Source organism: Rhinopithecus bieti, unplaced genomic scaffold, assembly GCF_001698545.2.
Source record: "Rhinopithecus bieti isolate Rb0 unplaced genomic scaffold, ASM169854v2 scaffold_22436, whole genome shotgun sequence".
NCBI classification, from domain to species: domain Eukaryota; kingdom Metazoa; phylum Chordata; class Mammalia; order Primates; family Cercopithecidae; genus Rhinopithecus; species Rhinopithecus bieti.
This window is the reverse complement of record NW_016810644.1, coordinates 481,904-498,404: the sequence shown is the minus strand read 5'-3', so window position 1 is coordinate 498,404 and position 16,501 is coordinate 481,904. Positions and strand designations below refer to the sequence as shown.

The 16,501-nt window shown below is 56.5% G+C and overlaps 1 protein-coding gene and 1 pseudogene across 1 annotated transcript; both read right to left on the bottom strand.

Moving 5' to 3' along the window:
- Nucleotides 1–1,685: 1,685 nt before the first annotated feature.
- On the bottom strand, nt 1,686–2,679 carry LOC108542506 (serine/threonine-protein kinase SBK2 pseudogene; annotated as a pseudogene).
- Nucleotides 2,680–4,927: 2,248 nt separating this feature from the next.
- LOC108542551 (serine/threonine-protein kinase SBK2-like) lies at nt 4,928–13,094 on the bottom strand. Its single transcript, XM_017892603.1, is given in 5 exon segments — nt 4,928–5,448; nt 5,450–5,673; nt 6,230–6,432; nt 11,934–12,188; nt 12,995–13,094. Coding segments are annotated over 4 exon segments (1,041 nt in total). The 5' UTR covers nt 12,187–12,188; nt 12,995–13,094; the 3' UTR covers nt 4,928–5,087.
- Nucleotides 13,095–16,501: the final 3,407 nt, after the last annotated feature.

Below are 16,501 nucleotides of genomic sequence, written 5' to 3'. Positions count from 1 at the left end.
CACTTGCACACGTGCACACTTGTACTCACACATGCACATGCATACACTCACACACACTTGCACACATGTGCACACTTGTACTCATATATGCACACACATACACTCAATCACACACATGCACACACTTCATGCACCCACAGGACAGTCACACTCGCACATGTGCACAATCATGCACACTCACTTGCGTGCACACACACGGACACATGCACACTCACGCTGGTGCACACATACTCATGCTCCCATGGCATTCACACTTGCACATATGTGCACACTCACATATGCACACGCACACTCCCACACACACGCACTCTCACACTCATGCACACACACTCACGCACTCACACACTTATCCACAAATGCATATAGAGTTCCTTGATGGAAGCTCTGAGGACCGTATTTTTCATTCCATTGTTAGCACACAAACTGGTTTGGTAAAGGAAAGGGATTCTTAGAAGCAAGTGGCTCACTCCCTCTTGCCCACAGCTCTGCGGCCAGGATACCCTACAGGACAGTGGGGAGGCTCAGGCAGCACCATGAGCTCAGGCGGCTCATCCTCACCCCTCCGTCTCTCTCTCCCCCTTCCTCTCTTTCTCTCTCTGTCTGCATCTCTCTCTGTGTGTTTGTCTCTCTCCATCTCTCTGTTTCTCTCTCTCTCTCCCCGTTTCTCTATCTCTGTATGTGTCTGTGTCTCTCTGTTTCTCTGACACTCTCTCTCTCTCTTCCTCCACCTGTTTCTTTTTCTGTGTGTGTGTTTCTCTATCTGCATCTCTCCTTCTTTTTCTCTCCCCCATTTCTGTTTCTCTGTGTATGTGTCTCTGTCTCTCTCCATCTCTCCCTGCTCTCTGTGTCTCTGTGTCTCTGTCTCTCCACCTCTGCACCTCCCGCCCCCTCCACCTGCCCTCTGATGCAAACTCCCCTTCTCGTTCCCGAGCAGACAGACTCGCAGCAGCACTGGGATCTGAGTGCCAGACGGAGTTTATTTGCAGAGTGGCTGGGGCGAGAGAAGGCAAAACACATCACAGAGAGGGTGGTGCCACGTGGGAGGGAGACCCAGCCGGAGAGAAGGAGAGAGGACGGCGGGAGGACGGACGGAGGGGAGGCCGCGCCATACCAGACGGGTTCATTTATTTAACAGACATTTCCTGACCCCTGCTGCAGGCCATGGCTGAGTCCATGAGTCCGTCAGCAAATGGGAGGTGGCAAAGACCCTCAACTCCAGGAACTCACAAAATAACCATAAAAAGTAAGCCATGCAGTGAGAAGAGGATGCATGTTCTAGAGAAATAATAGAGTGGGGGGATGAGGAGGCAGGCAGTTAGCGTTTAGGATGCACAGCTGTAACCCCAGCACTGTGGGAGGCCAAGGTGGGAGACTCACTTGAGGCCAGGAGTTTGAGACTAGCCTGAGCCACATAGCAAGACTCACCCCCCACCATCTCTAAAAAAAATTTTAAAAATTAGCCGAGCATGGTGGCGCACGCCTGTAGTCCCAGCTACTCAGGAGGCTGAGGCAGGAGGATTGTTTGAGGCCAGGAGTTGAGACCCACCTGGGCAACATAGCAAGATCCCTCCATCTCTAAAAAAATGTTAAAAATTAGCCTTGAGTGGGGGCACATGCCTGTAGTCTCAGCTACTCAGGAGGCTGAGGCAGGAGGATTGTTTGAGCTGTAGATTTCGAGACGGCAGTGAGCAGAGATCACACCACTGCACTCCAGCCTGGGAGACAGAGGGAGACCCTGTCTCAAAAAGAAAATGAAAACGCAGGGATGAAGGGATGAGCCTAAAGTGTACCCAGCAAACAGCGAGTGCAGAGGCCCTGAGAAAGGTGGCGGCAGGTACCAAGAGACACGCGGAGGTCTGAGACCCTGGCGAAGTTGGCGGCAGGTATGGAGGGACATGCAGAGGTCTGAGGCCCCCATGGACCCAGGGGGGCATGCAGCCTGCAGAGAGGAGGGAGGAGGAGGACGCAGAGGGGAATCCCAAGCCCCATGGATGAAAACACACAGAGGAGAAACCAAAAGCCGTCGGCGTTGGAGGCCTGGATGGGGCAGCTTCCCTTTCTGCATCCCCCGGGGCCTCCTCACTGCCCAGCCTCCTCTTCCACCGCTCCCACTTCTTCAGCCTCACCCTCCCGCTGCCTCCAGGGGCGCCCCAGGTGCTCCCTGATGGAGCTCACAGGGCTCCTCCTTCGGGGGTGAGGGTCCAGCAGCCCCCACAGAAGCGCGTCGGCCGCGGGGGCCAGGCCGAACCAGGGCTGAGGACGGTCCTGGGGCTGGCCCGACGCCTGCCAGATGAGGAAGTCCTCGTAGAAGGGGTCGGCCTCGGCCAGGGGCTGGTCCCAGGGGAAGTAGCCGGTGAGGAGGCAGAAGACCAGGACGCCCAGCGCCCAGGCGTCCAGGGCGGGCTGAATGGGCAGGCCCTCGGGGAGGGGCGGGGGCGCGCAGAGCTCGGGGGCCGTGTAGGGGATGGGCGGCCCGGCCAGGCGCAGCAGGGTCCCGCGAGGCCTCGTGTGGCCGAAGTCGGTCAGCTTGAAGCGCCGGCAGTCCGGGTCGCACACCAGGACGTTCTCCGGCTTCAGGTCGCGGTACACCAGGCCGCGGGCGTGGATGTGCTCCAGGGCGGAGGCCAGCTGGGCGGCGCAGCGGTGCACTGCGGGCTGTGGGAGGCCCACCTGCGGGGAGAGGGGTCACGGCCCAGTGCCCCGAGGCCACGGAAGGCAACCGAGACCGCGGGGCCTCTCCTCTGCCCAGGAAGCAGGCCCAGGACACTAAGGAGGCCGGTAAGGAAGACGGTGAATAGCCCCGCGAGGCCGAGTGTGACCTGTGAGGCCTGTGGGTTTAGGAGGCCTANACATACACTGGCGGAGACACAGGGAGTCACTGGCACACACATAGTCATGCTCACACATGACAGTCACACTTGCACACATGTGCACACGTACTCACATGCACACATACACACTTGGCGACACATGCACACTCACACTGGTGCACACATACTAGTGCTCACACATGACCTTCACACTTGCACACGTGCACACTTGTACTCACACATGCACATGCATACACTCACACACACTTGCACACATGTGCACACTTGTACTCATATATGCACACACATACACTCAATCACACACATGCACACACTTCATGCACCCACAGGACAGTCACACTCGCACATGTGCACAATCATGCACACTCACTTGCGTGCACACACACGGACACATGCACACTCACGCTGGTGCACACATACTCATGCTCCCATGGCATTCACACTTGCACATATGTGCACACTCACATATGCACACGCACACTCCCACACACACGCACTCTCACACTCATGCACACACACTCACGCACTCACACACTTATCCACAAATGCATATAGAGTTCCTTGATGGAAGCTCTGAGGACCGTATTTTCATTCCATTGTTAGCACACAAACTGGTTTGGTAAAGGAAAGGGATTCTTAGAAGCAAGTGGCTCACTCCCTCTTGCCCACAGCTCTGCGGCCAGGATACCCTACAGGACAGTGGGGAGGCTCAGGCAGCACCATGAGCTCAGGCGGCTCATCCTCACCCCTCCGTCTCTCTCTCCCCTTCCTCTCTTTCTCTCTCTGTCTGCATCTCTCTCTGTGTGTTTGTCTCTCTCCATCTCTCTGTTTCTCTCTCTCTCTCCCCGTTTCTCTATCTCTGTATGTGTCTGTGTCTCTCTGTTTCTCTGACACTCTCTCTCTCTCTTCCTCCACCTGTTTCTTTTTCTGTGTGTGTGTTTCTCTATCTGCATCTCTCCTTCTTTTCTCTCCCCATTTCTGTTTCTCTGTGTATGTGTCTCTGTCTCTCTCCATCTCTCCCTGCTCTCTGTGTCTCTGTGTCTCTGTCTCTCCACCTCTGCACCTCCCGCCCCTCCACCTGCCCTCTGATGCAAACTCCCCTTCTCGTTCCCGAGCAGACAGACTCGCAGCAGCACTGGGATCTGAGTGCCAGACGGAGTTTATTTGCAGAGTGGCTGGGGCGAGAGAAGGCAAAACACATCACAGAGAGGGTGGTGCCACGTGGGAGGGAGACCCAGCCGGAGAGAAGGAGAGAGGACGGCGGGAGGACGGACGGAGGGGAGGCCGCGCCATACCAGACGGGTTCATTTATTTAACAGACATTTCCTGACCCCTGCTGCAGGCCATGGCTGAGTCCATGAGTCCGTCAGCAAATGGGAGGTGGCAAAGACCCTCAACTCCAGGAACTCACAAAATAACCATAAAAGTAAGCCATGCAGTGAGAAGAGGATGCATGTTCTAGAGAAATAATAGAGTGGGGGGATGAGGAGGCAGGCAGTTAGCGTTTAGGATGCACAGCTGTAACCCCAGCACTGTGGGAGGCCAAGGTGGGAGACTCACTTGAGGCCAGGAGTTTGAGACTAGCCTGAGCCACATAGCAAGACTCACCCCCCACCATCTCTAAAAAAAATTTTAAAATTAGCCGAGCATGGTGGCGCACGCCTGTAGTCCCAGCTACTCAGGAGGCTGAGGCAGGAGGATTGTTTGAGGCCAGGAGTTGAGACCCACCTGGGCAACATAGCAAGATCCCTCCATCTCTAAAAAAATGTTAAAATTAGCCTTGAGTGGGGCACATGCCTGTAGTCTCAGCTACTCAGGAGGCTGAGGCAGGAGGATTGTTTGAGCTGTAGATTTCGAGACGGCAGTGAGCAGAGATCACACCACTGCACTCCAGCCTGGGAGACAGAGGGAGACCCTGTCTCAAAAGAAAATGAAAACGCAGGGATGAAGGGATGAGCCTAAAGTGTACCCAGCAAACAGCGAGTGCAGAGGCCCTGAGAAAGGTGGCGGCAGGTACCAAGAGACACGCGGAGGTCTGAGACCCTGGCGAAGTTGGCGGCAGGTATGGAGGGACATGCAGAGGTCTGAGGCCCCATGGACCCAGGGGGGCATGCAGCCTGCAGAGAGGAGGGAGGAGGAGGACGCAGAGGGGAATCCCAAGCCCCATGGATGAAAACACACAGAGGAGAAACCAAAAGCCGTCGGCGTTGGAGGCCTGGATGGGGCAGCTTCCCTTTCTGCATCCCCGGGGCCTCCTCACTGCCCAGCCTCCTCTTCCACCGCTCCCACTTCTTCAGCCTCACCCTCCCGCTGCCTCCAGGGGCGCCCCAGGTGCTCCCTGATGGAGCTCACAGGGCTCCTCCTTCGGGGTGAGGGTCCAGCAGCCCCACAGAAGCGCGTCGGCCGCGGGGCCAGGCCGAACCAGGGCTGAGGACGGTCCTGGGGCTGGCCCGACGCCTGCCAGATGAGGAAGTCCTCGTAGAAGGGGTCGGCCTCGGCCAGGGGCTGGTCCCAGGGGAAGTAGCCGGTGAGGAGGCAGAAGACCAGGACGCCCAGCGCCCAGGCGTCCAGGGCGGGCTGAATGGGCAGGCCCTCGGGGAGGGGCGGGGCGCGCAGAGCTCGGGGCCGTGTAGGGGATGGGCGGCCCGGCCAGGCGCAGCAGGGTCCCGCGAGGCCTCGTGTGGCCGAAGTCGGTCAGCTTGAAGCGCCGGCAGTCCGGGTCGCACACCAGGACGTTCTCCGGCTTCAGGTCGCGGTACACCAGGCCGCGGGCGTGGATGTGCTCCAGGGCGGAGGCCAGCTGGGCGGCGCAGCGGTGCACTGCGGGCTGTGGGAGGCCCACCTGCGGGGAGAGGGGTCACGGCCCAGTGCCCCGAGGCCACGGAAGGCAACCGAGACCGCGGGGCCTCTCCTCTGCCCAGGAAGCAGGCCCAGGACACTAAGGAGGCCGGTAAGGAAGACGGTGAATAGCCCCGCGAGGCCGAGTGTGACCTGTGAGGCCTGTGGGTTTAGGAGGCCTAGGGTGACCCCATAAGGCCTACTGTGACCCCATGGGGCCTGTGGGTTCAGTGGGGCCTGAGGTGACCCTGTAGGGCCTGTAGGTTAAGCGGGGCCTCGGGTGACCCTGTAGGGCCTGTGACTTGATTGGGGTCCAGTGTGACCTGATGCTGCCTGGTGAGTCTCCATAGTGTATCGTGTGGGTTCTGTGATGTCTATGAACTCCAAAGAGGCCTAACAACTCCACGAGTCCTGTGGGCCCCATGAGGAGCCTCCAGGGGGTAGGGGAGGGTAGGGAAGGCCCAACGCAGTGGCTGTGGTTCCTGTGGCCCAGGCTGCTCAGGACGTTCCTGTGAGGCAGGAGAGGCACTCGAAGGCGGCTTGGGGGTCTGCCTACACACCTTGGGCTGGATGAAGGCCATGAGGTCCCCGTGCAGGACGGGCTCCGTCAGGAAGCTGTAGGATTGTGCTGACTCGATGCCAATGCCGTAGGCTGTCACGATGGCTGAGTGCACGCCGAGCGAGAGCCCCACACAGAACTCGTACAGGAAGCCGCGGAGGGACGTGCGGGGTTTCGGGAGCTGCTTCAGTGCCAGGGGTGTGCCTGGGGCAGAGGGACAAGTGTGGGAGGTGTGCAGAAGCCAAGGGCCACCTGGGCCAGCTGCTCTGTTCCCCTGTGGTCCCCCCGATGGTCCCTCAGCTTGGACTGTTTCCCATAGGCCATCTCCATCTCCTCCAACTCCCACCTCCCTCCAGAGCCCACCCTAACAGCACAGCCACCCAAGCATCACCAGCAGTGCCAATAGTTACAGCACGCTGGGGCCCAGCCGGGGGCTCAGGCCTGAAATCCCAATGCTTTCAGAGACCGAGGCGGGAGGATCCTTTGAGGCCAGGAGTTTAAGACCAGCCCGGACAACACAGTGAGACCCTATCTCTAAAAAAAAGTTTTAAAAAGGCCGGGCACTGTGGCTCACGCCTGTAATCCCAGCACTTTGGGAGACTGAGGCGGGTGGATTGCTTGAGGTCAGGAGTTCGAGACCAGCCTGGTCAACATGGTGAAACCCCTTCTCTACTAAAAACACAAAAAACTAGTTGTGGTGGCGCATGCCTGTAATCCCAGCTGCTCGGCAGGCTGAGGCAGGAGAATTGCTTGAACCCGGGAGGCAGAGGTTGCAGTGAGCCGAGATTGTGCCACTGCACTCCAGTCTGGGCAACAGAGTAAAAAAAAAATTTTTTTTTAATTAGCTGAGCGTGGTGGCATCTCTAAAAAGTTAAATAAAACAATAACAGTATGTGGTGAATTTCTACCCCGCTTTCTTACAAGCCCATAGCCATGGAGATGGAGGGATACCATGAAATTTCTCCAATGACCTTGTTTGGCTTCTCATGACAGCAAACCCACGTTTGAGGCAAAAAGATATTTTTGAGACACCTGGGGGAAAGGGAACCTATACTGGGCAAGAAAGCCAGTTAGGAATTGTGGATTTTGTCACGGGTGGAAACGACTTCCTAGAAGCTAAACTCCCCGAAGACAGGAACTTCTGATGTTGTCTTTTTTTTTTTTTTTTTTTTTTTAGATGCAGTTTCACGCTTGTTGTCCAGGCTGGAGTGCAGTGGTGCAATCTTGGCTCACTGCAACCTCTGCCTCCCGGGTCCAAGCGATTCTCCTGCCTCAGCCTCCCGAGTAGCTGGGATTACAGGCACCTGCCACCATACCCAGCTAATTTTTATATTTTTAGTAGAGATGGGATTTCACCGTGTTGGTCAGGCTGGTCTCGAACTCCTGGCCTCAGGTGATGACCTGCCTCAGCCTCCTGAAGCGTTGAGATTACAGGTATGAGCCACTACCCCCCCCCCCCCCCTTTTTTTTTTTTTTTTTTTTTTTTTTTTAAGACAGGGTTTTTCTCTGTCGTCCAGGCTGGAGTGCGCAGCACAGTCGTGGCTCACTGCAACCTCCACCTCCTGGGCTCAGGCAAGTCTCCTGCCCAGGCCTACCAAGTAGCTGGGACTACATTCGTGCACCACCACACGGGGCTAATTGCACACCCAGCTAATTTGTTTTTTCCCTGACACCAGAAATTCCTGCTAACTGGCTAAGTTTAAAAAAAAAAAAAAAATCTGTAGAGACAGTCTCGCTATGTTGCCCAGGCTGGTCTCAAACTCCTAGGCTCAAGCAATCCTCCTGCCTTGGCCTCCCAAAGTGCTGGGATGACAGGTGTGAGCTGCTGCGCCCAGCTTGGTTTCTTTGATTTCTGAGCCATCAGCTGCCAGGGTGCAACCTTTCCCATCACAAGGCCATGTGTGACTGGGCTAAATTCCCTCATCGGCCCAGCACGGTGGCTCACACCTGTCATCCCAGCACTTTGGGAAGCTGAGGTGGGCAGATCACTTGAGGTCAGGAAGGCTGAGGCAGGAGAGTTGCTTGAACCCAGGAGGCGGAGGTTGCAGTGAGCCAAGATTGCACCACTGCACTCACTCCAGCCTGGGTGACAGAGCAAGACTCCATCTCAAAAAAAAAAAAAAAAAAAGAGAGAGAGAAAGAAGGAGAAGAAAGGCTGGGTGCGGTGGCTCATGCCTGTAATCCCAGCACTTTGGGAGGCCAAGGTGGGTGGATCACTTGAGGTCAGGAGTTCCAGACCAGCCTGGCCAACATGGTAAAACCCCATCTCTACTAAAAATACAAAAATCAGCCAGGTGTGGTGGTGCATGCCTGTAGTCCCAGCTACTCAGGAGACTGAGGCAGGAGGATTGCTTGAACCCGGGAGGTGGAGGTTGCAGTGAGCTGAGGTTGTGCCACTGCACTCTGTCTCCAAAAAAATGAAATAAAATAAAAATAAATAAATAAATAAATAAATCCTTCCTTATCGAAAACACCGGCCGCCCCCACCCACTCCCCAGCCAGATGCAGTGACGTCTCTTCTGTGTGTTCACAGCGCGCTCGATCGCTGCCGCCGTGGCCACGCCACCCAGTGTTGGCGATCCCTGCCCATCTGCGCTTCCCACAGTGCCCTGAGCTTCCTAACGACAGTGACATGCTCAGGGCCTCAGCATCGTGCAGCCCAGAGGCAGGTGTGCTGGAGGCCTCCAGGTGCAGGTTCAGTGAAACGCCTGTGGAGGGGCCTCCTTGACAACGCCCCCGCCCGTTACTGCTCATGCCTCCGGCTCTGTGAGCACCCAGGGCTGGATCTCTGAGTCTGCGCCTCTTCCCGAGGTGTGCTGTTGCGTGGCTGCATTATTGTCCTCTGTGTTATTACTGAATTGTGTCTCCCCAAAACTCGTATGTTGGAGTCCTAACCCCTCATACTGCTGAATGTGGCTGTATTTGGAGAGAGGGTCTTTAAAGAGGTAAAATGAGGTCACTAGAGTGGGCAGGCCCTCATCCAATGTGACTGGTGTCCTCATAAGAAGAGGAGATCGGCCGGACACGGTGGCTCAAGCCTGTAATCCCAGCACTTTGGGAGGCCGAGATGGGCGGATCACGAGGTCAGGAGATCGAGACCATCCTGGCTAACACGGTGAAACCCCGTCTCTACTAAAAAATACAAAAAACTAGCCGGGCGAGGTGGCGGGCGCCTGTAGTCCCAGCTACTGGGGAGGCTGAGGCAGGAGAATGGCGTGAACCCGGGAGGCGGAGCTTGCAGTGAGCTGAGATCTGGCCACTGCACCCCACCCGGGGCGAAAAAGCCAAACCCCCTCCCAAAAAAAAAAAAAAAAAAAAAGAAGAGGAAATCAGGACACAGACACGCACAGAGGGACGACTATGTGAGGACACAGGGAGAAGATGGCCAAAGGCAAGCCAAGGAGAGAGGCCTCAGGAGAACCAGCCCTGCTGACATCTTGATCTCGGGCTTCCAGCCTTTAGAGCTGTGAGGAAACAGAGCTCTGCTGTTGGCCAGGTGCGGTGGCTCACGCCTATAATCCCAGCACTTTGGGAGGCTGGGGCAGGAGGATCACTTGAGGCGGGTTTGAGACCAGCCTGGGCAACACAGTGAGACCTCATCTTTAAACAAAAATTTAAAAATTAGCCGGGCATGGTGGCATGCGGCTGTAGGCTCAGCTACTTGTGGAGCTGAGGTGGGCGGATCTCTTGAGCCCAGGAGGTCAAAGCTGCAGTGAGCTGTGATTGCACCACTGCACTCCATCCTGAACAACAGCAAGACCCTATCTCAAAAAAACAAAAAGAAAAGAAAAGAAAAAGAAAAAAGGCCGGGCGCAGTGGCTCACGCCTGTAATCCCAGTATTTTGGAAGGCCGAGGCAGGGGTATCACTTGAAGTAAGGAGTTCAAGACCAGCCTGGCTAACATGGTAAAACCCCTTTACTAAAAATACAAAATACTAAAAATACAAAAATAAGCCGGGCATGGCGGCAGGTGCCTGTAATCCCAGCTCCTTGCGGGGCTGAGGCACGAGAATCGCTTGAACTTGGCAGGCGGAGGTTGTGCCACTGCACTCCAGTCTGGGCACCAAAGCGAGACTCCATCTCAAAAAAAAGAAAGAAGAAAGTAAAAAGTTCTGTTGTGGAAGCCGCTGCCTTTGTTATGGCAGCCCCAGCAGAAGAATGCACACTTTTTCTGCATTCATGCTATGAGGTTCTTGAAGGCAGGGACTGGCTCTGATTCAATTCTGGGTCCCCTGCCTGCTTGACCCCCCAGCACAGGGCTGGCCTCAAAAGACGTGCCCTGAACTGACCGACCTCAGGTTGCCTCCCTATTTTCTCTTTCATGGAAGGACACAGGCTGTGTGTGCGCTTGGTAGAAAGGCTGCAGGGTAGTGGGGAGCTGTTCTGTGCACCCACTGTGTGCCGGCCTTGCTAAGTGCTTAGCAGACAGCATCACTCTGCATCATCCCACGGTGACCACTACAGCTGCCACAGGAGGCTCCTGAGCACGGAGCTCTGTCTTCCCCAGCATTGTCCCCAGCAACTACAGGCAATCACATTTTTCAACCCCAGGCCATAGCGGAATCGCGAGCGAGCAACAACCAGAAGCAATCCACATAACCCAGGCAATAGCGAGGCATCCAGCATAACAGCGCGCAGCAACGCAGAGCAATCCCATACGCACCGCCAACAACCAAAGTCAATCCACATACGACTCGCTCGCACCCCTTGTAAGCTACGAGGCATCCAATACCCCCAGGCAACCAGAGGGGCAAATCACATACGGACCCCAGCACTAGACAATCCAATTACACCCACAGCAACTACCCAGCATCCACATACGCAACTGCAAAAGAGCAGCCAGCATCCAATACACCCCCAGGCAACTAGAACCGAATCAACACTACACCACAGCACCAAGAACAATCACTACACCCCCCGCAACTAGAACAATCCGTACACCCCAGCAACTTGAACCAATCACAACACCCCCGAGTACTACGGCAATCACATACACCCCGCAACCACAGGCAATCACCATACACCCCCAGCAACTACGCAGTTCCACCATACACCCCCAGCACCAGAACATATCCACATACACCGCCAACAACCAGAGCAATCCACATACACCCCCAGTAACTATGGCAATCCACATACACTCAGAGGATCAACTCTTCTTCCAAGTAGAAATCATTACCCACGTTTTTCAAAGGAGGAAGCTGAGACTCAGAGAGGGCAAGGGAGTTCCTTAAAAAGCACACAGTTTTTGGCGGGGCACCGTGGCTAGGATTACATGCCAGTAATCCCAGCAATTTGGGAGGCTGAGGCAGGCGGATCACTGGAGGCCAGGAGTACAAGACCACCCTGGCCAATATAGGAAACCTCATCTCTACTAAAAAAGAAAAATGTACACACAGAAATGCAGCTGGCTGTGGTAGTGCAGGCTTATAATCCTGGCTACATGGGAGGCTGAGGCAGGAGGATCACTTGAACCTGGGAGGTGGAAGTTGCAGTGAGATTGTGCCACTGCACTCCAGCCTGGGCAACAGAGCCAGACGCTGTCTCAAAAACAACCAACCAACCAAAACAACAAAAAACACACAGTTTTGGAAGGCAGAGGTAAGACTTGATTCAGGCCTACCAGCCTCCCCAGCCTGGGCTACCCCAGGCCTGTGCCCCACCCCTAGCTGAACCCTGCCACCTCGGACCCCACAGCCTGGTACCTTTCTGACGATGGGTGACCAGAAGGACACGGCCATAGCGGCCCTGGCCCAGGGGACGGACTTCCTCGTAGAGCTCGTCCACCTCGGCTCGGACCAGGGTCTGAGCACTCAGCGTCATCATGTCCTCCAGCGCCCGGGCAGCCTCCTGGCCCTGCTGGAGCTCCTCTAACGTCAGGCCGCCCAGACCCTCCTCCTCGCTATCCTCCGAAGCCCCTGCCTCCACCGGCCCTTCCTCAGACTGTTTGCCGGGCATCTCTGCAAGGACAGAGAGGGGCTCCCAGGCTCAGGTCCCAGGCCCAAGGGAGGAGGGGACTGGGGGTCTGGACTCCTGGGTCTGAGGGAGGAGGGGCTGGGAGTCTGGACTCCTGGGTCTGAGGGAGGAGGGGCTGGGGGCTCATCGCACTTCTAACTGTGACTCAGTCTCCCTCTTGGTGAGAGGCGGGGGAGCCAGTCTCTGGTGTGAGTTCAAACCCTAGGTCACAGATGTCCCTGCCCCCACATCCCTGCGTGCCGCAGCCGCCACCCGCCACCCTGACATTGAAAGATGAACCAGATCCCCACTGAGACTCCCCCATCTTGTTTCCAAAGCAAACAGACTTGGGCCCTGGGGGTGGATGAGTAGCCTCTGTCTCCTGAGAACAAACAGGTGCTCTTGGGCTCAGGGCTGGGAGGGCGGGCTGTGCAGAGGGCCTGGGATGGCTGGGTCCTGCATGGGACCAAGCACTCGGGATCAGTCCCCAAGCTCCTGACAGGCCTGGGGTCGCACTTTCACAGCCCAGCCACCTCCCTCAGACCCAGACCTGCAGCACCTCCTCCGCCAGACCCAGGGGTCCAGGCCCCCAGCCCACCTCTCTCCCGGAGCCTCATAATTCACACGACTGAGGACCCCCAGATTCTGTTTCCCTCACCCTCCACCGCTCTACAGCCTCCAGGTGCAGCCCGGGCTCCCCTGAGGGACTAAGGACTCGGGCCACCTGGCGCAGTCACCCTCAGGTGCTGCCCACCTCAGGCCAGGGCACTTTGCCCACCTCCCAACCTAGGCTCAGACCTCCAGACCTCACCTCCTCCAAGGCCCGCCTGACCCTTCGGCCGCCGGCTGTGGTCAGTGCCTGGCACTTAGGGCCCATGCCAGCAGACGCCTGCCCAGGACCAAGACCCCGCCCCGACTTTGGGGGTCGTAAGGCCCCGCCCCTCGGCCCGCCCCTTCTGTCCCCACTGGGAGCAGAGCGACACCGTGTGATGACTCCTGGAACTGGCTGTGGTCAGGCGAATACCCTGACCCAGGAGCTAAGCCCTCCTCCCTCAGACCCAAGAGTCCAGACCCAGCGCCTCCTCCCTCAGACGCAGGAGTCCAGACCCAGTGCCTCCTCCCTCAGACCCAGGAGTCCAGGCTCCAGGGCCTCCCCCTCCCTCAGACCCAGGAGTCCAGGCCCCAGGCCCTCCTCCCTCAGACCCAGGAGTCCAGACCCCAGCCCCTCCTCCCTCAGACCCAGGAGTCCAGGCCCCAGCGCCTCCCCCTCCCTCAGACCCAGGAGTCCAGGCCCCAGGCCCTCCTCCCTCAGACCCAGGAGTCCAGGCCCCAGCCCCTCCTCCCTCAGACCCAGGAGTCCAGGCCTTAGCTTCCCCCACCCATCTGAAGTTTTCAGGCACAGAACTGAGGCCTCCCCTACCCCCCTCAAGGCCCCTCTCTTCCCAGTTGCTCCACCACCTGCTTCCCGCCCCCCTAAGTCTGAGGTCATCCCACACTGCATCGTTCTGGAATCTCATTGTCTCATTCTTTCCCCAAACAAGACCCCAGCATCTGATCCCCTGCACACCCCTCTCCAAGCACTTGTGTCTGACCTGTCAATGGGGCATTGATGGGGCAGCTGGGTGGGGTCAAGGCGGGGGGGGGTCCAGAGATGATTTCATTTTCTACACAGGACCCTGACTCCTGGGCCTGAGGGAGGAGGTGGTTGTGGACCTGGACTCCTGGGTCTGAGGGAGGAGGGTCTGGTGGGCTCCTGATTCCAAAGACAGGAATAACAATACAAATCGTTTGAAAGCACACAGTAGGAATACAGGCCAGTGGGTGCCTCCCTGCTCGAAGCACAGGGAGATTAAGCCCCACTCCGAAGTCCCCAAGCCTTGGGCCACAGTGGGACTTCAGACCCCTGTTTTTTTCTGGGACGGTTGCACCCACCCTTCAGGGTTTTTCATTTTTTTTTTTTTTCCTTTTTGAGACGGAATCTCGCTCTGTCGCCCAGGCTGGAGCGCAGTGGTGCGATCTCGGCTCACTGCAACCTCCAACTGTCTGGTTTGAGCGATTCTCTTGCCTCAGCCTCCCGAGTAGCTGGGATTACAGGCATTCGCCACCATGCCTGGCTCATTTTTTTTTTTTTTTGAGGCGGAGTCTCGCTCTGTCGCCCAGGCTGGAGTGCAGTGGCCGGATCTCAGCTCACTGCAAGCTCCGCCTCCCAGGTTTACGCCATTCTCCTGCCTCAGCCTCCTGAGTAGCTGGGACTACAGGCGCCCGCCCCCACGCCCAGCTAGTTTTTTGTATTTTTTTTTAGTAGAGACGGGGTTTCACCGTGTTAGCCAGGATGGTCTCGATCTCCTGACCTTGTGATCCACCCGTCTCGGCCTCCCAAAGTGCTGGGATTACAGGCTTAAGCCACCGCGCCTGGCCTCATTTTTGTATGTTTTAGTAGAGACGGTTTCACCATGTTGGCCAGGCTGGTCTTGATCTCCTGACCTGGTGATCCACCTGCCTTGGCCTCCCAAAATGCTGGGATTACAGACATGAGCCACCGCACCCAGCTTATTTTTATTTTTTTGAGACAGGGTCTTGCTCTGTTGCTCAGGCTGGAGTGCAGTGGCCCGATCTCAGTTCACTGCAATCTCCACTTCCCGGGTTCAAGTGATTCTCATGCCTCTGTGTCCTGAGTAGCTGAGACTACAGGCGTGTGCCACCACGCCTGGCTAATTTTTATATTTTTAGTAGAGACAGGGTTTTACTATGTTGGCCAGGCTGGCCTGGAACTCCTGACCTCAGGTGATCCACCCGCCTCGGCCTCCCAAAGTGCTGGGATTACAGCCTTAAGCCACCGCGCCCGGCCTACCCTTCAGGTTTGTCCTGCCATGACTGATTTGAAGTCACTTAATTTTTTAAAATAAACTTTTTATTTTGGAATCATTTTAGGTTTATAAAATGGTTGCCAAGATCCTGCGGAGAGTTGCCATGCACCCCCCCCCACCCTCCGCCAGTGCCAGTGTCGCAATGCAAACCAAGAGACATTTGTCAAAACTACAAGGTTCACAGTTGGCCCAACACCAGACTGTTACTTCAGCAGCGCTTCCACGATGGATCGAGCCCAGGATGCCGTGTCGTATGTAGTGAGCTCAATTCTCAGCCTGAAAGCATACCTTCCTGCATAGGAAACAGTTTCCAGTTCCTGACCCTCCGCTGGGTGCTGGGGTCTCGGATTTGGATCTGGTTCGTCCCCGTCCTGCGGGCGTGAACCTCCACAAGTCAGTCTCTGTGTCCTATCTGGGAGGTGCCTTGGGACTGCGGGACGCGGGCTGGCCTTGGTGAGGAAGGAGACCCATCGACACCAGACCTGGCTCTTAGGAGGCTCTCACTGTGGGTCTGAGAAAGGTGGACGGAGCTGGGACAATCGCAATCCATGGTGCTCTGTGGGAGCAGAACTGGGAAGGATCTAAATATGGAGAAGACCAGGTCCAGCCTGGAGAGTCAGAAAGAGACACGGATTGTTCCAATACAAGTTCCCCTGGAGGCTAGAGAGGGCTGGGGCTGGGGGCCGCTTTCTGGAGCCATGCGACAGGGGGAAGATGCTCTCGGTGGAGGCCACACAGTGTGCCAATGTCTGCCAGCAGCTGTGCGTGCGTGTGTGCGCATGTGCGTGCATGTGTGCATGTGTGTGCGTGTGTGCGCATGTGCGTGCATGTGTGCATGCGTGTGTGCATGTGTGTGCTTGTGTGCGTGCGTGTGTGTGCTTGTGTGCATGCATGCATGTGTGTGCATGCATGCATGGATGCGTGTGTGTGCGTGTGTGTGTGCATGCATGCACGTGTGTGTGTGCATATGTGTGTTCAGATGTGTAGATTTAGGTCCAGAACAGGTGAGTGACTCCCATGACATCACCCAGAGCCCAGAGAAATAAGAGAGGCAGAGGGTGAGGTTTACACGGTGTTGGGTCCTGAAGTTCAGATCTTGGGACATGGACAGTGGGAGCCACCGAAGGTCTTAGAGGAGAGGAGTGATCCCATCAGAACTCCATGATGGCTGGGTGCAGTGGCTCACGCCTGTAATCCCAGCACTTTGGGAGGCTGAGGCGGGTGGATCATGAGGTCAGGAGATCGAGACCATCTTGGCTAACACAGTGAAACCCCGTCTCTACTAAAAATACAAAAGATTAGCCGGGCGTGGTGGCGGGTGCCCGTAGTCCTAGCTACTCGGGAGGCTGAGGCAGGAGAATGGCGTGAACCTGGAAGGCCGAGCTTGCAGTGAGCCTAGATTGTGCCACTGCACTCCAGCCTGGGCGACAGAGCGAGACTCTGTCTCAAAA